This window comes from Mus pahari, chromosome 16 (genome assembly GCF_900095145.1).
Source record: "Mus pahari chromosome 16, PAHARI_EIJ_v1.1, whole genome shotgun sequence".
Taxonomy (NCBI): Eukaryota; Metazoa; Chordata; class Mammalia; order Rodentia; family Muridae; genus Mus; species Mus pahari.
In genome coordinates this window covers 62,272,720-62,291,064 of record NC_034605.1, presented here as the reverse complement: position 1 = coordinate 62,291,064, position 18,345 = coordinate 62,272,720, and the positions used below count along the sequence as shown (strand labels likewise).

General features: G+C 45.2%; 1 protein-coding gene across 1 annotated transcript in view; it reads right to left on the bottom strand.

The window, feature by feature from the left end:
- The window catches only part of Naa35 (N(alpha)-acetyltransferase 35, NatC auxiliary subunit), a 51,145-nt gene extending 33,125 nt beyond the window's left edge, over positions 1-18,020 (bottom strand). Inside the window, exons 1-6 of the mRNA XM_021215230.1 lie at positions 17,903-18,020; positions 17,089-17,217; positions 9,275-9,308; positions 6,533-6,647; positions 5,221-5,295; positions 3,951-4,118 (exon numbers count right to left, since the gene is read on the bottom strand). Coding sequence (XP_021070889.1) covers positions 3,951-4,118; positions 5,221-5,295; positions 6,533-6,647; positions 9,275-9,308; positions 17,089-17,212 — 516 coding nt within the window. The 5' untranslated portion in view covers positions 17,213-17,217; positions 17,903-18,020. The remainder of the gene's footprint in view (positions 1-3,950; positions 4,119-5,220; positions 5,296-6,532; positions 6,648-9,274; positions 9,309-17,088; positions 17,218-17,902) is intronic.
- Between the last annotated feature and the right edge of the window lie 325 nt (positions 18,021-18,345).

Here is an 18,345-nt window from a genome sequence, read left to right as displayed (position 1 = left end):
GCGTACCCCCACTGTCCAGTGCTGGGATTAAAGGGGCGTACCCCCACTGTCCAGTGCTGGGATTAAAGGGGCGTACCCCCAACGACCAGTGCTAGGAATAAAGAGGTGCACCCCCCATGTGCAGCTCTTGCTTCTTCACAGCACATTTGCTTGACCCACAGATTTCTCGTCACAGAGCTTATCACCACATGACATTCTGTTTGCACTACTACTTATACATTAACTGCTTTGTCCACAGACTATATCCATGAGATATGTTTAATTCATTGCTTCAGCTTCGGGCTTAGCACAAAGGGACTTAGGGTTCAATATGTGTTGATAAATGTCTTTTGCTGGTTGGTTTTCGTCAACTTGCCACAAAGCTAGATTTCTGTAGGAAGAAAATGCCTCCATCAGGCTGGCCTGTAGGAAGACTGTGGGAGAGTGCCTTGGTTAATGGCTGATGTGGGAGGGCTCAGCTGCCTTTGTGGTGCCATCCCTGGGATATAGAAAAGTAGGCTGAGCAAGCCATGGAAAGCAAGGCGGCAGCAGCACTCCTCCCTCCATGCCTTCGCATTAGCTCGTTTCCAGGCTCCTGTCTTCCTTGAGTTCCTCCCCTAGAGCCCCTCGGTGCTGACTAGTTTATTGTCAACTCTGCACACTACAGTTACTTGGGAAGACAGACCCTCAATTAAGAAAATGCCTCCATAAGATATGCCTGTGGGCAAGACTGCACTGCATTTTCTGACTTAGTCACTGATGTGGGAAGGCCCAGCCTACTGTTGGGCATGTGGTGGTGGTCCTGGGTTTAAGAAAGCAGGATGAACATACCAGAAGGAGCAAACCAGTGCTAGGGCAGCGCTCCCCCAGGGCCCCACACCAGTGAGCACCAGTGAGCAGTGCTCCCCAGGGCCCTGCACCAGTGGCCACCAGTGAGCAGTGCTCTCCAGGGCCCTGCACCAGTGACCACCAGTGAGCAGTGCTCTCCAGGGCCCTGCACCAGTGACCACCAGTGAGCAGCGCTCCCCAGGACCCCGCACCAGTGACTACCAGTGAGCAGCGCTCCCCCAGGGCCCCGCACCAGTGAGCACCAGTGAGCAGCGCTCCCCCAGGGCCTCGCACCAGTGAGCACCAGTGAGCAGCGCTCCCCCAGGGCCCCCCGCACCAGTGAGCACCAGTGAGCAGCGCTCCCCCAGGGCCCCGCACCAGTGAGCACCAGTGAGCAGCGCTCCCCCAGGGCCCAGCACCAGTGAGCAGTGCTCCCCAGGGCCCTGCACCAGTGACCACCAGTGAGCAGTGCTCTCCCAGGGCCCCCGCACCAGTGAGCAGCACTCCCCCAGGGCCCCCACCCCACCCCTGCAGCAGTGAGCAGCTCTCCCCCAGGGCCCCGCATCAGTCACCACCTCCAGGTTCCTCCAGAACACAGCAGGCTCTGTGTAACCATGGATACATCATTCACCAGAATCTGACCTCTGTCAAACCATGTGAGCATCATTCACAAGAACTGATTCTGAGTCACTGCCGCACTGACTCCATGGAAGACACATATACAAATTGCAGCCACTAAAATGTTTTGAAAGCTTTGTGAGCTTATGAACAAAAATCAGTGAACCCAAAAAAGCTACACACTCACTATACCCACAATCCAGGCAGGGACTGAGGCAGCCTGAGCAAAGACCATGACAGAAGAAACAGGATCTACCCCACAGGGTGGAGTGTTACACAGGAAGCATAAGGCATTTAGTCTCTTAGTCTCTTTGCTTCTCCTTCCTCTCTGGTCTCCCTTGCCTCTGAGGTCTTTGATCACCACACTGATGTCACAGTTTCACAAGACAGGCTCAGTCTAATTAGGTTTATTGAATCATGGATTAAATAAAGAAAAAAGTACCAGAGAAAGTGGAAACAGATATATCATAACAATCTGAAGGTAAAAATACAAACAAACCAACTGCCGGGCATGGTGGCACACACCTTTAATCCCAGCACTTGGGAGGCAGAGGCAGGCGGATTTCTGAGTTCGAGGCCAGCCTGGTCTACAAAGTGAGTTCCAGGACAGCCAGGGCTATACAGAGAAACCCTGTCTCGAAAAATCAAAAAAAAAAACCAACAGATTTGGGCAGAACATGAGGGTCAGACATGCTAAAGGTTGGAAGACCTGAGATACAGCATAAAGAGCACCTGTGTGCTGAGTTAGGAGACGGAGGTGCTAAGCATCTCCTCTGATGAAGACAAGGGTTAGAGTCCGCAGACAGACATGAGAGGACACTTGGGAGTAGAAAAGGCCCCAAAACCTCAGTCCTAAATGGGATGTCTTCATCAGGCTGGCCTTCAGCACATAGGGCACTACTGTTAAGATCAATGGGGATGGAAGACGCTAAGGAAAGGGTCCTTCCAGACACAAGACTGACACACACATGACCTCACAGACACCGTGGCAGCATGCACAGGCCCTGCATAGGACAGTACTAGGAGAGGGAAGAGGACACAAGGCCCCATCCTTGACCCCAAACCCGAGACAACTGACAGCCTGCAAAGGAAAAATTAGTTTTCTCCAGCAGAATCTGATTAGGTATACAAACTACATTAAGTGTTTTTGGAGATGTTTGGTCTCACAATGCTTTGCTTGGGCCATTTTTAAAAACAAAACAAAAAAAACCTTTGTCTTTTGTTTAGTATGTTTTCTGATTTTGTGTTTGTTTGCTTTGTTCTATTATTGGTTTTTGTTTTGTTGTTGTTGCTGCTGTCTGTTTGTTTGTTTGTTTGTTTTTGGTTTTTAATTGGACTGTTTGTTTTCCAAAGAAAGAGAAAAGAAGGCTTACCATTGGATGGGTGGGTGCAGGGCAGGATCAGGGAGCAGATGATGGGGAGACCCTGATCAGAATACACCATATGGAAAATAAACTATCTCCAATTATGAAATGGCTCATGAATACATTCTTTAGAGAGCAGATGATGGAGGGGAGACCCTGATCAGAATACACCGTATGGAAAATAAACTATCTCCAATTATGAAATGGCTCATAAATACATTCTTTAGAGATAGAGGAGAACACAAGTGAAAGCAAGGTGTCAGGATCAGCAGAAGGTGGAAGGCAGAAGAAAGGCGCAGAGTCGTGGTCGTGCTTACAGAGAAGATAGGAAAGTCTTGGCAATCTGCAGAAAGTGAGGCTGAAGAGGCAGGGAAATGCCGTGATCTCTAAGCAGTATCAGGGGCTCACATGATGCTCACAGTCACGAACTGGAAGCAGAAATTGCTAGTAGAAACTTGTTTTCCTTCATTCACTTTATTAAAGTAAATTTAAGTAAAAAGGGCAAGAGAGTAATAACAGTAAAACTTTGATAGGATCAAGGAATCAGTCCTGAATGAAAATCAAAGGCCGTAAGCTGTCTAAGTCAGCAGGTATGGCAGCATCAGAAGAGAGGCTCGCACTAACAGCTCTAACAACCAGCACGTGACCCTGTCCAAGGAGTGTGGGCCAACAAGCAAAGCCGTAGCTTCTGAAATCTGTAAAAAGCAGCCTGCATCCGGAATCACCACAGCACACATGACATCTACACTGTCTAACCTGTCCTCCATCACAGTCCGATTATCAGGCACCACGTGAAAGAACACTTCATACCATGCAAAGCCTCAGGGAGTTTCATCCCAAAGTAGAGATGTTTCCCTCAGCAAGCAATAAACTAACCACAACTGTAACCGACTTTTGGCTTTAGCTTCCTCACAGTTGGAACATGGAGGTAGGCGCCACCAAAGGCAGCAATGTTCACCCCCAACAGCAGTTTGCTGAATAGCCCAGGCTGGTCCTTTCTGCTTCTGTGTTCTGAGGTTGAACTGCAGACACGTACCACACATGGCAAAGGCAATTTTTAAAATAACTATTCCTTAGTTATACATGTGGACCCAAGCACACATCACGAGTCATTCATCTACAGCACAGTAAGATGGTCGGTGAGCTTCTAGATTTCTTTACCTCTTCAAAAACAGCAGCTTTATTTACTTTTTCCCTTGCAATGTCACAGATCTTCAAGATTCCCAGAGCAAAAGCTTTCATAGCAGGATCTTCTATGAAGTCAGGATTATGAATGTAAAGGCACGTAAACACTGTCTGTGCCAAGGAATGGCCTTCGAGCCATGTGATCTGTTGAGAGAGAGTGGTATACAGGATTGGCAAAGTCTAATCTTTAGCCAGTGAGGCCTAGACCCATATAAGTACAATTAATCATAAGATTGAAAAGATCATTAAAAAGGAGGTCACAAAAGTCAGGACTAAGAACTTGCTTTCACTAGGTAAAATTTCCAAGAAGCCCATATAGGTCAAGCGAGTCTCAAAATGCTCTGCAACAAGAAACATGAAGCTAGTGCTCGACAGGTTGCATACTTCAGATTTTCAAACTACAGTGCTCCATCTATACACTGTAAGTGCCTAGCCATCTATGAGAAGCATTCTTAAGTCTAATATTCCACTCTCCATCATCTTAATGTCTAATCAAAGTAGAGAGAGTATGTAGCATTCACGAGCAAACAATCCCACACTGAAACCTACTGCCAGCAACCCTTCTTGGCCTTTCCCACTCCTTTAGGACTAGTGCATTGCTAAAAGGTAATAGAGACTCTGTGCCTGTCAGCACTGGAGCCTTAGGCGATATAATAAAGCGCTGGGACCTCAGATATGAACAGTCCATGTCAACAGCTGGTGCACAGGTGCTGCTGACATCCCATTACCATTGTATGCCCAATGATAACAAATCTTACAAAAAGTGACATTATTTTTTTTTTACAATTAAACAACACTGCCTGGAAATGACACCCATCCAGCCCAGCTAAGTCACTAGAAGACTTTGTAGCAGGGGACAGCCTGACAATCTCTCCTGGAACAGCAACCACATCTGCAGGGCCAGTCCACACTTCCCTGTGCTTCATCTGTGCTCACCTCATGGAGCCTGAAGTACAATTTCTCTTGATAACTTGAAAACAAAACAGAGTAATTAATCTGGGTAATGGCTGGAAGAATCTTCTCCTCACTGACACAAAGCTCCCCGTTAGCACAGCATGCTGAATACGGCAGTGCAGTCAGAGGATGAGGTGTGGTTTCCTGAGGCTTACTAACCTATGAACTGTATGTCTGCTTTCTGAGGGCTGGTGCTGCACTATTTTATAGTCCCCATGGTACACACAACTTAAATTCAAAGAATCAGGTAGGCCACAGTTTAATTAATCAACAGTCTTATTTTATTTCTTACCAAACAGCAGAAACAGGTATCCATTATTCCTATCAGTTCAGGCAGGCTGAGGTCTTTAATTTTAATGGTGCCATCCTGAAAAGGAGAGTACAAATAACAGGAAATTCAAGAAAGAGAGCTGTATGTACAGCTGTGTTGTCAAGTTTAAAATTAGGTATTAAAAATAATAATCCAAAAAAACACTAACATATCTATCTGAAAAAACAAAACACCAACTTAATGTTTTGTTCTTAGGAAGTGAATCCTGTTTCTTGTTCTGGCTACAGTAGTCATCTGAAGCCCAGGGTGACTGGGGACCCTGGTCCTACCTCTTCACCCTCGTGCTTACAGCCTGTACTACTGTATCACTGAGACATGTGTACTTGTCAAGTTTACTCTAGTACATAATTGAAGAAACCATATATCTTAAGTAAGTCTTCACTAATCTATGATGAAAGATTAAATCTTGATTAAAAATATCAAAGTCTAATTTGAAACAATAAAGGTCGTTAAGATAAAAAGGCCAAGCTTCCCATATATAGTGTTCTCAAGTCTATAAAATAAAAGGCCAGCACTTGTGGAGTCAGGAGAAAGAGGATTTCAAGGTCCTAATGAGTGATAAAGCAAGGTCAGTTCCAATGTGGACTACAAGAGACTGTGTCTCAAGGAAGGAAGAAGAGGGAGGTCACATTGGTAAGCATTCTAAAGCCCAGTTGAAATCACACGGCCCAGGTTGGAATGACAGGCATATGCTACCTACTGGCTCAAAATCAGTTCTGTTTATTTATTTCATTTTCTTTGTTTTTGTCTTCTGTTGTTTGAAACAGCCTCACTCTGCAGCTTGGACCTCACAGCTATTCACACCTCACAGCTATTCACACCTCACAGGTGTTCTCCTACCCCAGCATCTCAATATATAATGGCAGAAATGTAATCTGAGTTAAACATCCTGAATATAAACTCAAATACCTTCAAAATGAAATCAAAGAATACACAAATGGACAAACTTAGAGCAAGTTTATAACAAGGACTTCACATCATTAATTGAGACGGATAACTAAATATTAAAACAAAACCAAGGTCTCATGAATGCCAGCATGATCTCAAAGTCACTATATAGCTGAGGCTGGTCTGCTGATCCTCCTGCCTCACTCCCAAGTGCTGGGACAATAGGAATATTCTATCATGCCTGCTTTAGATGCTAATTCTTATGTCTGAGAAGCTTGTAAAAATACAGTTGAACAGCCTTCGTAATTTTGGTATTAAGCACATTTTAACATTAAATATAGGTATTTCTTAAAAGCCAGAGACACACAAAAAATACAATAACTACCTTGATAGCTTGTTCAAAATTGAGAACTTTTCTATTCACTTGGTTCCCGATCATACCGGCGTCCATCTTGGGATCCATCATTTCAATAGCAGACATGGCTTCAAAAAGACCAAACCTACAAACACATGAGCCCATATCTCTGCAGTTATACAGACATTATCACGGGGCTTTTAGCAACTACAGTAGTCCATGTATTTACTTCTATTACATGTATCATTTGCTAAAACTTGTTTCAATTAATCATCAGCACAAAAATTCACTAACTCATTATACAAATTATCTTAATGCTCTTTGGAGGAAAAATTTTAAATTACCCTTATACTTCCTTCAACAGCACATGGATCAGTCACTTTTGGAGGAAAGTGTTCGATTCCTGTCAAATGTCATTCCTTAAATAATTTTGACTTTCAGAATGTTGTGTGTAACTTTTTTCACTTTCCATATATGTTTCTTGTATGTATTAGTGCTTGTATATCCATACATGTTTATGCACATTCATGTGTATGCACATTTGTATATGCTTGCATGGCTGCATGTGCAAGAGTGATCCTGAGAGACATCTCTCCTTGGCCTGGACCTTAGTCAGCAACCCCAGTGATGCTCCTGTCTCTGCCTCCCCATTTTGAGATTAGATTCATGCAGGGATTTTACAGGTCCTCATGTTTACAAAGCAAACACTTCATCAGCTGAGCCATCTTCCCTCTTCCAGCTCCATTTTCTCATAGCTTAATGGTAATTGATTTACATAGTCCAAGATTTTAGCAATTACATAATGCAAAACAATCTAGACTGTCTGGCTGCTGACCACGGACAAAGATAGCTATCACCCAATGAAAACTCATTAAAAAGAACTGAGGTTTGCCTCAAGAGATGGCAGAGGAAAAAGAGATGAAGTAAACTGATCAGACTGGTAAGTAGCACGTGTCTCTAAACCATCCCTCTACAGGCCACAGAGGCTTTGGCAGCACATATACTACAAAGCAGCAGAGCCTTCAGGACAGGGGATGTAACGCAGAGGCAAAGAACTTGCGTTCAATTCCAAGTTCTAAAGGAACAAAATAAACTTCATAAAGACAAATTTCCACCATGATGCAAATGTTACATTCAGTTTAAGATGTGGTAGCAAGCTGGTCAGTGGCAGTGCACACCTTTAATTCTAGCACTCCAGAGGTGGGGGGGCAGAGGCAGGCGGATCTCTGAGATCTATCTACAGGGTAAGTTCTAGAACTAGAGCTACGCAGAGTAAATCTGCCTTCAAAAACAAAACAAAAACAAAACAAAACAAAAGACACTCTGGCAACCTGCTTACAGTCCAGCAAAGACAACACTCATGCTGACAGCGCCTGAAAGTACTGACCAAAATGGTAGGATCTCAAGTCAAACAGGAAAGCACTCAAGAATGCAAGAGTTGCTGGGCGTGGTGGCGCACGCCTTTAATCCCAGCACTCGGGAGGCAGAGGCAGGCGGATTTCTGAGTTCGAGGCCAGCCTGGTCTACAAAGTGAGTTCCAGGACAGCCAGGGCTATACAGAGAAACCCTGTCTTGAAAAAAACAAAAAACAAAACAAAACAAAACAAAAGAATGCAAGAGTTTTGTCAACAAAAACAATATAGAACAATATGGCTTCATCAACTACCAAACAATGCTATGAGAATGGATAAATATATTCTAGAATACAAAGACTAGGGGGAAGCTCTATGAACAGGTTCTATGGGAAATAAAGCAAACGAAGGAATTTCACACTCAATTGGAAACTACCAGTCAATGCTTTTGAGAAAAACCACTCATCTCATGGGAAAATCTAAATGTTTAAATAGATCAAAGTTCTAAACCTGTAAAACAAGCAAATAAAACCTTTCCTTTCATAATCTACAAAGCTATAAAGAAAAAGCAACTGTAGAAACAGCCTAAGTTCTCAACATAGACCAGCAACTTGTCTGACCTTGGAAGCTGTTGGAAATTCTAACTCTGGCCTCAAGCTTACTCACTTAAATATGAAATTTTGGGGGCTGGTGAGATGGCTCAGTGGGTGAGAGCACCTGACTGCTCTTCCGAAGGTCCAGAGTTCAAATCCCAGCAACCACATGGTGGCTCACAACCACCCATAACAAGACCTGACGCCCTCTTCTGGAGTGTCTGAAGACAGCTACAGTGTACTTACATATAATAAATAAATAAATCTTTTAAAATAAATAAATAAATATGAAATTTTGGATCCAGCCAGGGATTTTTTAAAGCTTTCTAGATGATTCTTAACACACTAAGGCTTTAAGAGCAAATTTCCACCTCTCCTCATTCCTCCAGCAAATACTGTCTAAATTTATTCACTTGCTAATTCAAGATTTTGTTGTTCTAACCAGGAAGGAGCCTGGCCACAGCGTGTCGGCAGCAACATAGCGAGGGATAAATATAGGCCAGGATTTCCTATCCTGTGCTTCACTTGGAGATCGTCAACTTTATTCCACACCAGCACTCAGTCACTGATAAATCTACCATACTAGACATACAACTGTAGCTTTCTTCAAAAATCCCATGTTCAGCATGGCCATCTTCATGAGAAGTGTCCTAACAGTTTGACATTTCATATCGTAACCAAGTCAGTGACTCAAGATAGCTCACCCAAACTGAAATAGAAATTGTATTTATAACTCATTTGAAATATAAATTTACTCGGACTTCAAAGAATATTCTACCTGAGAAAAAAAGATTAAAGTTTTCTACTACTACTACACAAATACTCACAGCTTATCATGAAGCAGTTCTCCCAACTTCAGCTCTAAAAGAATCAGAGAGAAAAGTTACTTTAATAGTGCAATGAAGTTTAAGTTTCCAGACTAAAAGGAAACATGCTTGGATTACTTTAAAAATCATTTTCTAAGGATTGGCTAGATACTCAATTACCACAGTGATGCTTTCAATTATGCTTGCATTATGAAATGGGTCAAAAAAAAGAAAAGAAAAAAGAAAAACCTCACAGGACTGAAAACTAACAAGCAAATTAAGATGGTTATCTTAATATTCCAGTAAGAATTAAAATTTTTAAAGTCATTTTTCGGAGCTGGTAAGATGGCTCAGCAGTTAAAAAGCACTGACTGCTCTTCCAGAGGTCACAAGTTCAAATCCCAGCAACCATATGGCAGCTCACAACCAACCATAATGAGAAACAAACGAACAACAACAACAAAAAAAAACCCAGGGCGGGTGAGATGGCTCAGTGGGTAAGAGCACCTGACTGCTCTTCCGAAGGTCCAGAGTTCAAATCCCAGCAACCACATGGTGGCTCATAACCATCGGTAACAAGATCTGACGCCCTCTTCTGGAGTGTCTGAAGACAGCTACAGTGTACTTACAAATAATAAATAAATAAATCTTTAAAAAAAAAAAAAAAAAAAAACCCTATGGGCCAGAGCAAGCAAGGGCTGGAGCGAGCGGGCCCAGAGCAAAAGGGAGAAGGGAAGGGGGAAAATCATTTTTAAAGTTACTAGCATATTTCACTGCAAGATGTGAACTTTCCCACAGAAACAACTGCTCCCTCTCTGGTTTCTAAACCACACAGGGTCATCATCTAACCTCTGTTGTTACAGGAACAATGTCAAAATCACATTTAAAGGCTCAGTTTTACATAAATGTTCAAAACACTTTGAGTAAACTGCCAATCCACACAGTGTCCGTGGGCTGGAGATGAAGGTCAGTGGTAAAGCAATGGCCTAGCACACACTAGGGCTTCACCCCAGTACAAAGGGAGGGAGGGAGGGGAAGATGGGATCAGAGAGGCAAATGGGGGTTTTCTGGGGGACAACAGACAAAATCTTCAAATTCAAATGTTTAAAATGAACCAGAGATAGCCTAAATCCAACCTTCATAAAGCATCCCAAACCAGTGAAACCGCAAGGTAAGACTTGAACAAGAATTTAATTGAAAGTGCCAAGACAGAAGCACCACATCACACATAAACACAGCCCCACCCCCACACCAAAAAACAAAAAACAAAAACAAAAACAAAAAAAAAACAGGCTCATCAAATGAGGCTTTAAGAGCCAGGAGATCTGGGAAAGATGAATTTCAAGATCTGAACAAAAGCCACCAGCCCAAATTACTATTGCCTGCAAAGCTATCTGTCATAAAGGAAGGAGAAATAAAAAACAGGCTGAAGGGATTTATAACAACCCAGACAACTTTACAAAAGATACCTGAAGGAATCCTTTAGGCTGGAGAGAAAAACAGCTATTTACAAAGCCAGAGAAGAATAACCATGCTAGAATAATAGTGAAGAAAGAGAAGAGGAATAAACACAACAAAATCAACAAAATAACGCAAATAAATTCAGCTTTCAATAACAGCTCTGAAAGGTAACAGAGACCATAGTTTACACTGAAATGTCTTAGCTACTGTTGTATTTCTGTGAAGAGAGACTGTTCTAGATAGGGTTACTATTGCTTTGAAGAAACACCATGACTAGCCAGGTGTGGTGGCGCACGCCTTTAATCCCAGCACTCGGGAGGCAGAGGCAGGCGGATTTCTGAGCTCAAGACCAGCCTGGTCCACAAAATGAGTTCCAGGACAGCCAGAGAAACCCTGTCTCAAAAAAACCAAAAAAAAAAAAAAAAAAGGAACACCACGACTAAAAGTAACTTGGGGAGTAAGAGGTTTATTTCATTCACAGTAAGGGCAGTGAGGGCAGGAACCTGGAGGCAGGAGCTGATGCAGAGGCTGTGGAGGAATGCTGCTCACCGGCTTGCTCCTCATGTCTTGCTTAGTCTGTTTTCTTATGGAGCCCAGGACCACATGCCCAGGAGTGGCCCCACCCACAATGGCCTGGACTCTTGCCCATCGATCACTAATTAAGAAAATGCCCTATAGCCTTCCCAAAGCCTGATCTCATGAAGGCATTTTCTCAATTGAGGTTCCCTCTCTGCTGGCTCTAGATTGTGTTGTGTAAATATTAAACTAGTTATCAGACACCATGACCAAGGTCACTTATGAAAGGAAACATTTAATTGGGAGCTTGCTTTTAGTTCCAGGGAGGTAGAATCCATTTCCATCAGGGCAGCATGGAAGCATAGCAGCAGGTAGCAAGGCACTGCATGGAGCAGTAGCTGAGAACTTACATTTTATTCAAAAGTTGAAGGCAGAGAAAGTGAGCAAGATTGGGGGTCATTCAGAACAGCTGAGAGCTGGCACTGTTAGAGGCCATTGGTGAAGGTGTAGTTTCAGTTGCAGTTGAGGGCCCAGGACTGAAGGGGTCGTGCAAAGGAGTTGAGCCTGTAAGAGGCTACTGGGGATTTCTAGTTGAAGGGAAGCCCCCGGCGTAATGGAGATGTCAGTACAATGGCATGAGCACCAAGAACCGCAGTGGAGTGGATCAACCTGAGCTTAGAGTGACGCCAGCCCTTTGGAGGAGCCCAGAAGATCACGTGTGGGTCTCAGGCACTGAAGCTGTGGCACTGAAGTTGCCTTGGAGACCCCAAGATGTTCAAGATGCCACAGCCATCTGCTGAGGAAGACTGCTAAAAGGGAGTGGAACCAGCCCAGGAGAAAGCAGTTTGTTGTAGGCAACACAGATGAAAAAAAGAGTTGGAGATCTGAAGACTGCTTTGACATCAGTCATAGAGAGGCAGAGTATGGAGTCTGCACAGCTGGTTCCTGTCTTGCTTTTAAATGATTGGATGAATCTCAGAAGACACTTTGAACTTTAGACTTTTAACGTTATTGAGACTGCTATAGACTATGGGGACTTTTGAAGTTGGACTAAATGTATTTTCCATTATGCTATGTTTAGGTATGGCCCCCATAGACTCATGTGTTTGAACAAGCCTATGGGGGACAAGGAGTGGAATATTATGGTTTGTATATGCTTGGCCAGGGGAGTGGCACTATTAGAAGGAGTAGGTGTGTCACTATGGGTGTGAGCTATAAAATCCTCATCCTAGCTGCCTGGAATCCAGTCTTCTCCTAGTGGTCTTCAGATGAAGACAAAGAACTTTCAGCTCCTCCTGCACCATGCTTGCCAGGATGCTACCATGTTCCCGCTTTGATGATAATGAACAAAAACCCTCTGAACCTGAAAGCAGTCCCAACTAAATGTTGTTCTTATAAGCGTTGCCTTGGTCATGGTGTCTGGTCACAGCAGTAAAACCCTAACTAAGACAATCTGGCTTACAGGTTACATCCTATCATGGAGGGAAGGCATGGTAGGAACTCAAGGCAGGAACTTGGAGGAATGGAAGCACAGACAGTGGAGGGAGGCGCCCTTCTTACTGGCTTGCTTCCTGTCCTACTCAGGTACTTCTCTTATACAGCCCAGGCCCACCTGCCTAGAGATGGAACTGCCCTTCATGACCTGGGCCCTCGTGCATCAATTAGTAAGTTGGTTGACAAAACCAACCAGCACATCTACTGAAAGGAATTACTGTGAAAGCAACATTTCTGAAAGTTATCTATAATGCAATCCTCGCTGAATTCCCAATGTCAATCTAATGTTCATATGGAAACGTAAAAGACCACCAACAGACAAAACAAGTCTCATCCAAAAGACCACAAAAGACCACTGCTCCCTCTAGGTGGAACAACACTAGGAACTGACCAGTACCCCCAGAGCTCATGTCTCTAGCTGCATATAGACCAGAAGATGGCCTAGTTGGCCATCATTGGGAAGAGAGGCCCCTTGGTCTTGCAAACTTTATGTGCCCCATACAGGGGAATGCCAGGGCCAAGAAGTGGGAGTGAGTGGGCAGGGGAGCAGGGTATAGGGGTCATTTGGGATAGCATTTGAAATGTAAATGAAGAGAATATCTAATAAAATAATTTTTAAAAAATTAAATATATAGAAGTAGGAATCAGACCAGAGATTGCATGAGATAAACATGACATAGGGTTAAGTGAGTACAGTGAAAGATGTGGGAAAGGGATTACAAAAGACAGGGATTTTTACAAATGTAGGATATGATATTGTCTTGACTGAAGTAATATATTTATGCAGGTAACTGTTTGTAAAAAAGGCCCATCCTGATGGGCTACTATCCATGACCCGGTACTCATAATATATATTTACATTAAAAAAAAAAAAGACCCTTGCTAGAGCTCCACAGTACCTGACCTTCAACCCTACCACAGAGCCACAGTGGAAAAGACAGCGCACAAGTGGCAAAATCTGGCAGGCAGACCAAGAAAACAGAGCAGAGACCCAGAAATAACCAACACGGCTGCAGCTGTGGCTTCCTAATGTTTGAACAATGGTGTCAAAGCACACACTGGAAAAAGGCAACTTTTGCAGTTATGATATTGGCATTTATTTGCAGAAGAATGAAATTAGATGCTTATCTCTCATCTAGTACAAATCCCACTTTGAAGTAGATTGAAGAGCTTACTGTAAAACGCATAACACTAAAACTGCTAGGGGCAGACCCCAGATATAGGCAAGGCAAGGACTTTCTGCCTAGCACAAGAACCGCACAAAAGAGCCCCAGAATGGGCAAAGAAACCATTGACAGAGGGAACACAGCCGACGAAAGGAGAGAAAACCCTTGCTTATTGTTCTTCAGACAGGAGCTAATATCTAGAAATAAGGAACTCCAAGAATTAAAGACCGAAAGAATAAAGTGTCAAACAAGAAGTGGGCTGAGGAACTGAACAGACCCTTCTCAACAGGAACCTGAGTCGTCAATATCAATCAGTACAAGAAACGATCAGCACCCTTGATCACCAAGGAAAAGGAATTAAAACTACTCTGCAACTGCACTTCGCCCTAGTCAGACTGACTGTGAGCAACAAGGCGAATGATGGCAAGTCTCCCTGCCAATGGAGTGCACCAGGGGCCCTGAACTCACTGTGGGTGGAAACCGCAGAGTGTGCTGGGAATCAGCCAGAGATGTTCATAAATACAAATAAAGCAATCTAGAACCATCACACTACCCTTCTGCATGAACGTGGGCATAAAACCAGAAGGTCTTATCTCACTAGAGCTACCTCACGCCCACGTTCACTGCTGCTCCAGTCACAACAGCAAGGGAATGGCAGCAGCCTAGAAGTCCACCAACAGAGGAACAAATAATGAAAATGTGAGAGAGACACACTGGAATTGCCTCAGCCATAATGAAAAATGAAATCTGTAGGAAACTGGATAAAAGTAGAAAATAAATTATGTGAGTAACTCAGGCTCAGAAAGACAAATTCCGTGAGTTACCTGACCTAATTCCGTGTATTTATGTGGAAGCAGGTGGAGATCATGGACTAGTAAAGAACCCATGAAAGGGCAGAAAGAAGCTCTGAAGAAAAGAGGTGTGAAGGACGGCAGCACTCAAGTGACAGGACAATACAAAAAGAGAAGAATATGAGGGACAGTAAGGAGAAGGGGGAGAGAGGGAGAGGAGTGACAAAGAGAATCAACCAAAATAAATAGATATGAAAATGTGATGAGAAACTTGTTATCTATGTGCTAATTTTAAATTATAAACATCAAGAAAAATGCATTCGAAATCTCAGGCTCAAAACCTTTCCCACTGCCCAAAAAAAAGCTCAAACCAACAATCCAACAGCACTCAAGATTCTCACCTAATAACTGTGCCAAGCTGAGTTATTCAGGATCACCAAAACGCAATTCTCAGTGAGCCTGGCTTAAATGGTTTACCTCAATCTAAGGTCATGTCCTCACCTTCACTTACAGAAATGATACTTTTCCTTTAAGACACAACTTCGCCCTTCCTCACTTAAGGCTCATGACGCCAGCCCTCCAATAGAGATGACTTTAAGAAAAGGACACAGTGACAGGTGTGAACCATTTAATCACCCAAACATCGGAGCATAAAACCCGCCACATAACAGCGCCCTCCTGGTAGACACGAGCCGTAGACTTAGAGGGGGACTCAGCCCAGGGTGCTTCTGATGTCTCCCGCAGACAAACCTGAAGTGGACTTGCAGTTTGAACCATCAAAGGGACAGAAGGCACACGGTTTCTGGCCCGGCTGGCTTCCTTTCCACCTTGTGCTGCACCTAGTCTTCACTCCTCTCCTTCAAAGCAGTATTCAAAACCACCTGACTACTACCAAAGCACATGGATCAGGAAGAAATGTGTAACCGTCCGAGCTTCCCACTCTCCCTTATCCGCCCCACCTTACCCAGTTGCTCGGCTCACTTTCCCTACCCCAGCACCACACATCCTATGCCTTAACTCACTACCCGGCCTTGAACCCATCCTCTCAGTCCGAGCTCTCACTGCTGGCTCCTTCGTCCCGTCCTCCAGCCTCTCCCTTAGACGGGCACACTCCTGTGTGTCATTTCTCTAACACTTGCTGCTGGGGAGGGGAGAGCGTTTCTTACAGAGGGAAGTCTACACTGCTCACAAGTCTTGCACTTCTCAGCTTCAAGTGATCCTGACTCAAACACCCAAGTAGCTAAGACTACTAATGGCACTACTAGTACATGCCACTAAACCTAGTTATTACCAAACATTGGCCCTACTATGTGCCATACACAGCTCTATATTCTACAGTTATACCCACGATCTCTGCCACTATCAAGCTTACATCAGGGTATGCAAAGCACAAACACCTACAATCCTGGTGATAAACATGGTGGCTCAGTTAAGGTGCCCTTTAGCCTGTCTGCTACAGGCTATCTGCTTACAGAAAGATATGTAAGAAGTGCAAAAGCCATACAGGTGGTCTGAAACAAAGTAACTCAAGGTGCAGGGAACACAGTTCACAGAGGCCAGAGCCAGGCACCCTGGTGTTCACTGGGGAAAGAGTGGGAAGGACAGGGCAATGGGAGGAAACTGAAGTCAGCAGTGAACAGAGCTTAGGAAACCATAACAGAGGAGCCTGGGAAGTCACCAGAGGATCTTAAAGAGAATAATAGGACATGATCATTTTTAAATCTCAAACACGCAACAATTCTTGTGCCCAAGTAAGTGTGTGCATTGCTGTCATGGGTTATCTGACCTGTCATGGATTATCTGACCTGTTGAAGTTAGGAAACTTTAGGAGAAAACTGTGATGGAGCTGGAAAGATGGCTCAAAGAGCATTTGGTACACAATCATGAGGACCAGAGTTCAAAACCCAGCATAAGCCAGGACTCCGGAAAAGGCCCCTAACTACATCTCCAAGGGATCCAATGCCTTACTCTGGCATCCACATGCACACAAGTGTGAGCACCCTCACACATATGTACAAATACATGAATAAAAATCTTTCTTAAAAAAATCGCCAACATCTGTATTTAAAGTTTTACCCGATATACATTTGCTTTAGACCAAAAGTAAAAAGAGCAGAGTAATGTATGGTCATCAACACTGAGCCTGGCACGGTACTCCTGGCTTGTAATCTTAATATCCAAGAGGAGCAGGAAACTCAAGGTCATCGCCACAATAAGAACATTCCTTGTCAGCCTGGGCTACAGGAGACAAAACTACAAATCTGATTTAAAAAAAAAAAAAATCACAAGATTGTCTTGCTTTTTTTCCTTTTCTTTTTATTATTTTTTTTTAAGTCAAAGTTGAGAAAATACCATGTATCCTGCCCCAGGCTTTGAACCAAAAAAAGCCCCCAAGTTCAAAACTCACCTCGACAAGCATCTTCAAAATCCTGGGTTATGTCTACCCAGCTTGTGCTACTTTTTTCCATTTTCTCCGGGACACCGAGCTCCCATCCCGAAGCATCGTCGTCTACAGTAGCTTTCATAACCATGATGCCTGCAAAGGGAACACTGATGTGAGGCAAGGTGGCACTGGCAGGAACAGGAGCTGCAAAACTGCCCCAAGTGTCGGGTGAAAGACTTCCTAAACTCTGTAGGCAGAACGCCTTTGAGTTCTGCAAAAACAAACAAACCCCAACCACCTAGCTTTGAGCAATCAGACCCCGCGGTAAACCGGGCTGCAGCTCACGCACTGATTCGCACCTGCCAGGACTCACAACTTCTTCCAACTCCTTCAGAGATCTACAAGCATCCCAGCCCAAGACTCCAAGTCCGGAGACGCCGGCTGTCAACACCGGCCTCCGGGAACCAGAGCCACCCTCAATGCTCGGCGGCAGCAGCCAGCCGAGCATCCCTCACCTGGCGGGCTTCGCAAGACCCGGGCCTGGCCTCTCCCTGCAGGCGCCTCCGCAGAGACCCTGGCCCGCCGCGGGCCGAGCGCCACCGGGACCGGTCCTCGCGGTGCCTCGCGGGGAACCGGCACCAGGCGGTCCTCGTCGCCCGGGAGACACGGGCACAGCCCGGCCCCGCGGCGCGCGCCCTCGGCTCCGACCCGAGGCGCGGCGAGGAACCGGCCGCCGGTGCCCGCTCCCTGAGATCCGCCACGGCGGGCTGCGGGGTCGTGCCGGCCCCACACGGGCCACCCCGGGGACTTTCCCGCGACCACCCGCGCCACTACGCACCGTCCGCGCCACGGAGATAACGACACCGACACCGACAGCGCCGCCGCCCCCTCCCCTCGCAGCCCCGCCCCGCCGGCCGCGTGCACGCATGCGTACGCCCAGGGCGCGCGCTCCCGCCCCCCGACTCTCGGGACTCCGCGCACCGGCCACGCCCCCTCCCTCACCTAGGCCGCCGTGTCCGGGTAGGCGCGCATCCTCTCTTCTCGCGGGATTACAGCACATCGCGTCACCGGAAACCGTGCCCCATTTTCCTCCCCTCCGGCCTAGACCCGGCCGTGGCCGGGACCCAAGAGAGGCGGAGGCTGGAGTGCTTCCTGGGAAACTCTTTAAGGTGACTCAAGGGTGAAGCGGAGGGGTGGAGCTTCCGGGGCGGAGCCAGCAGCCCGCCATATTGCTGTTTTGTGGTTGTGCAAACTGACATTATTTTCCTATGTCTTGCATTC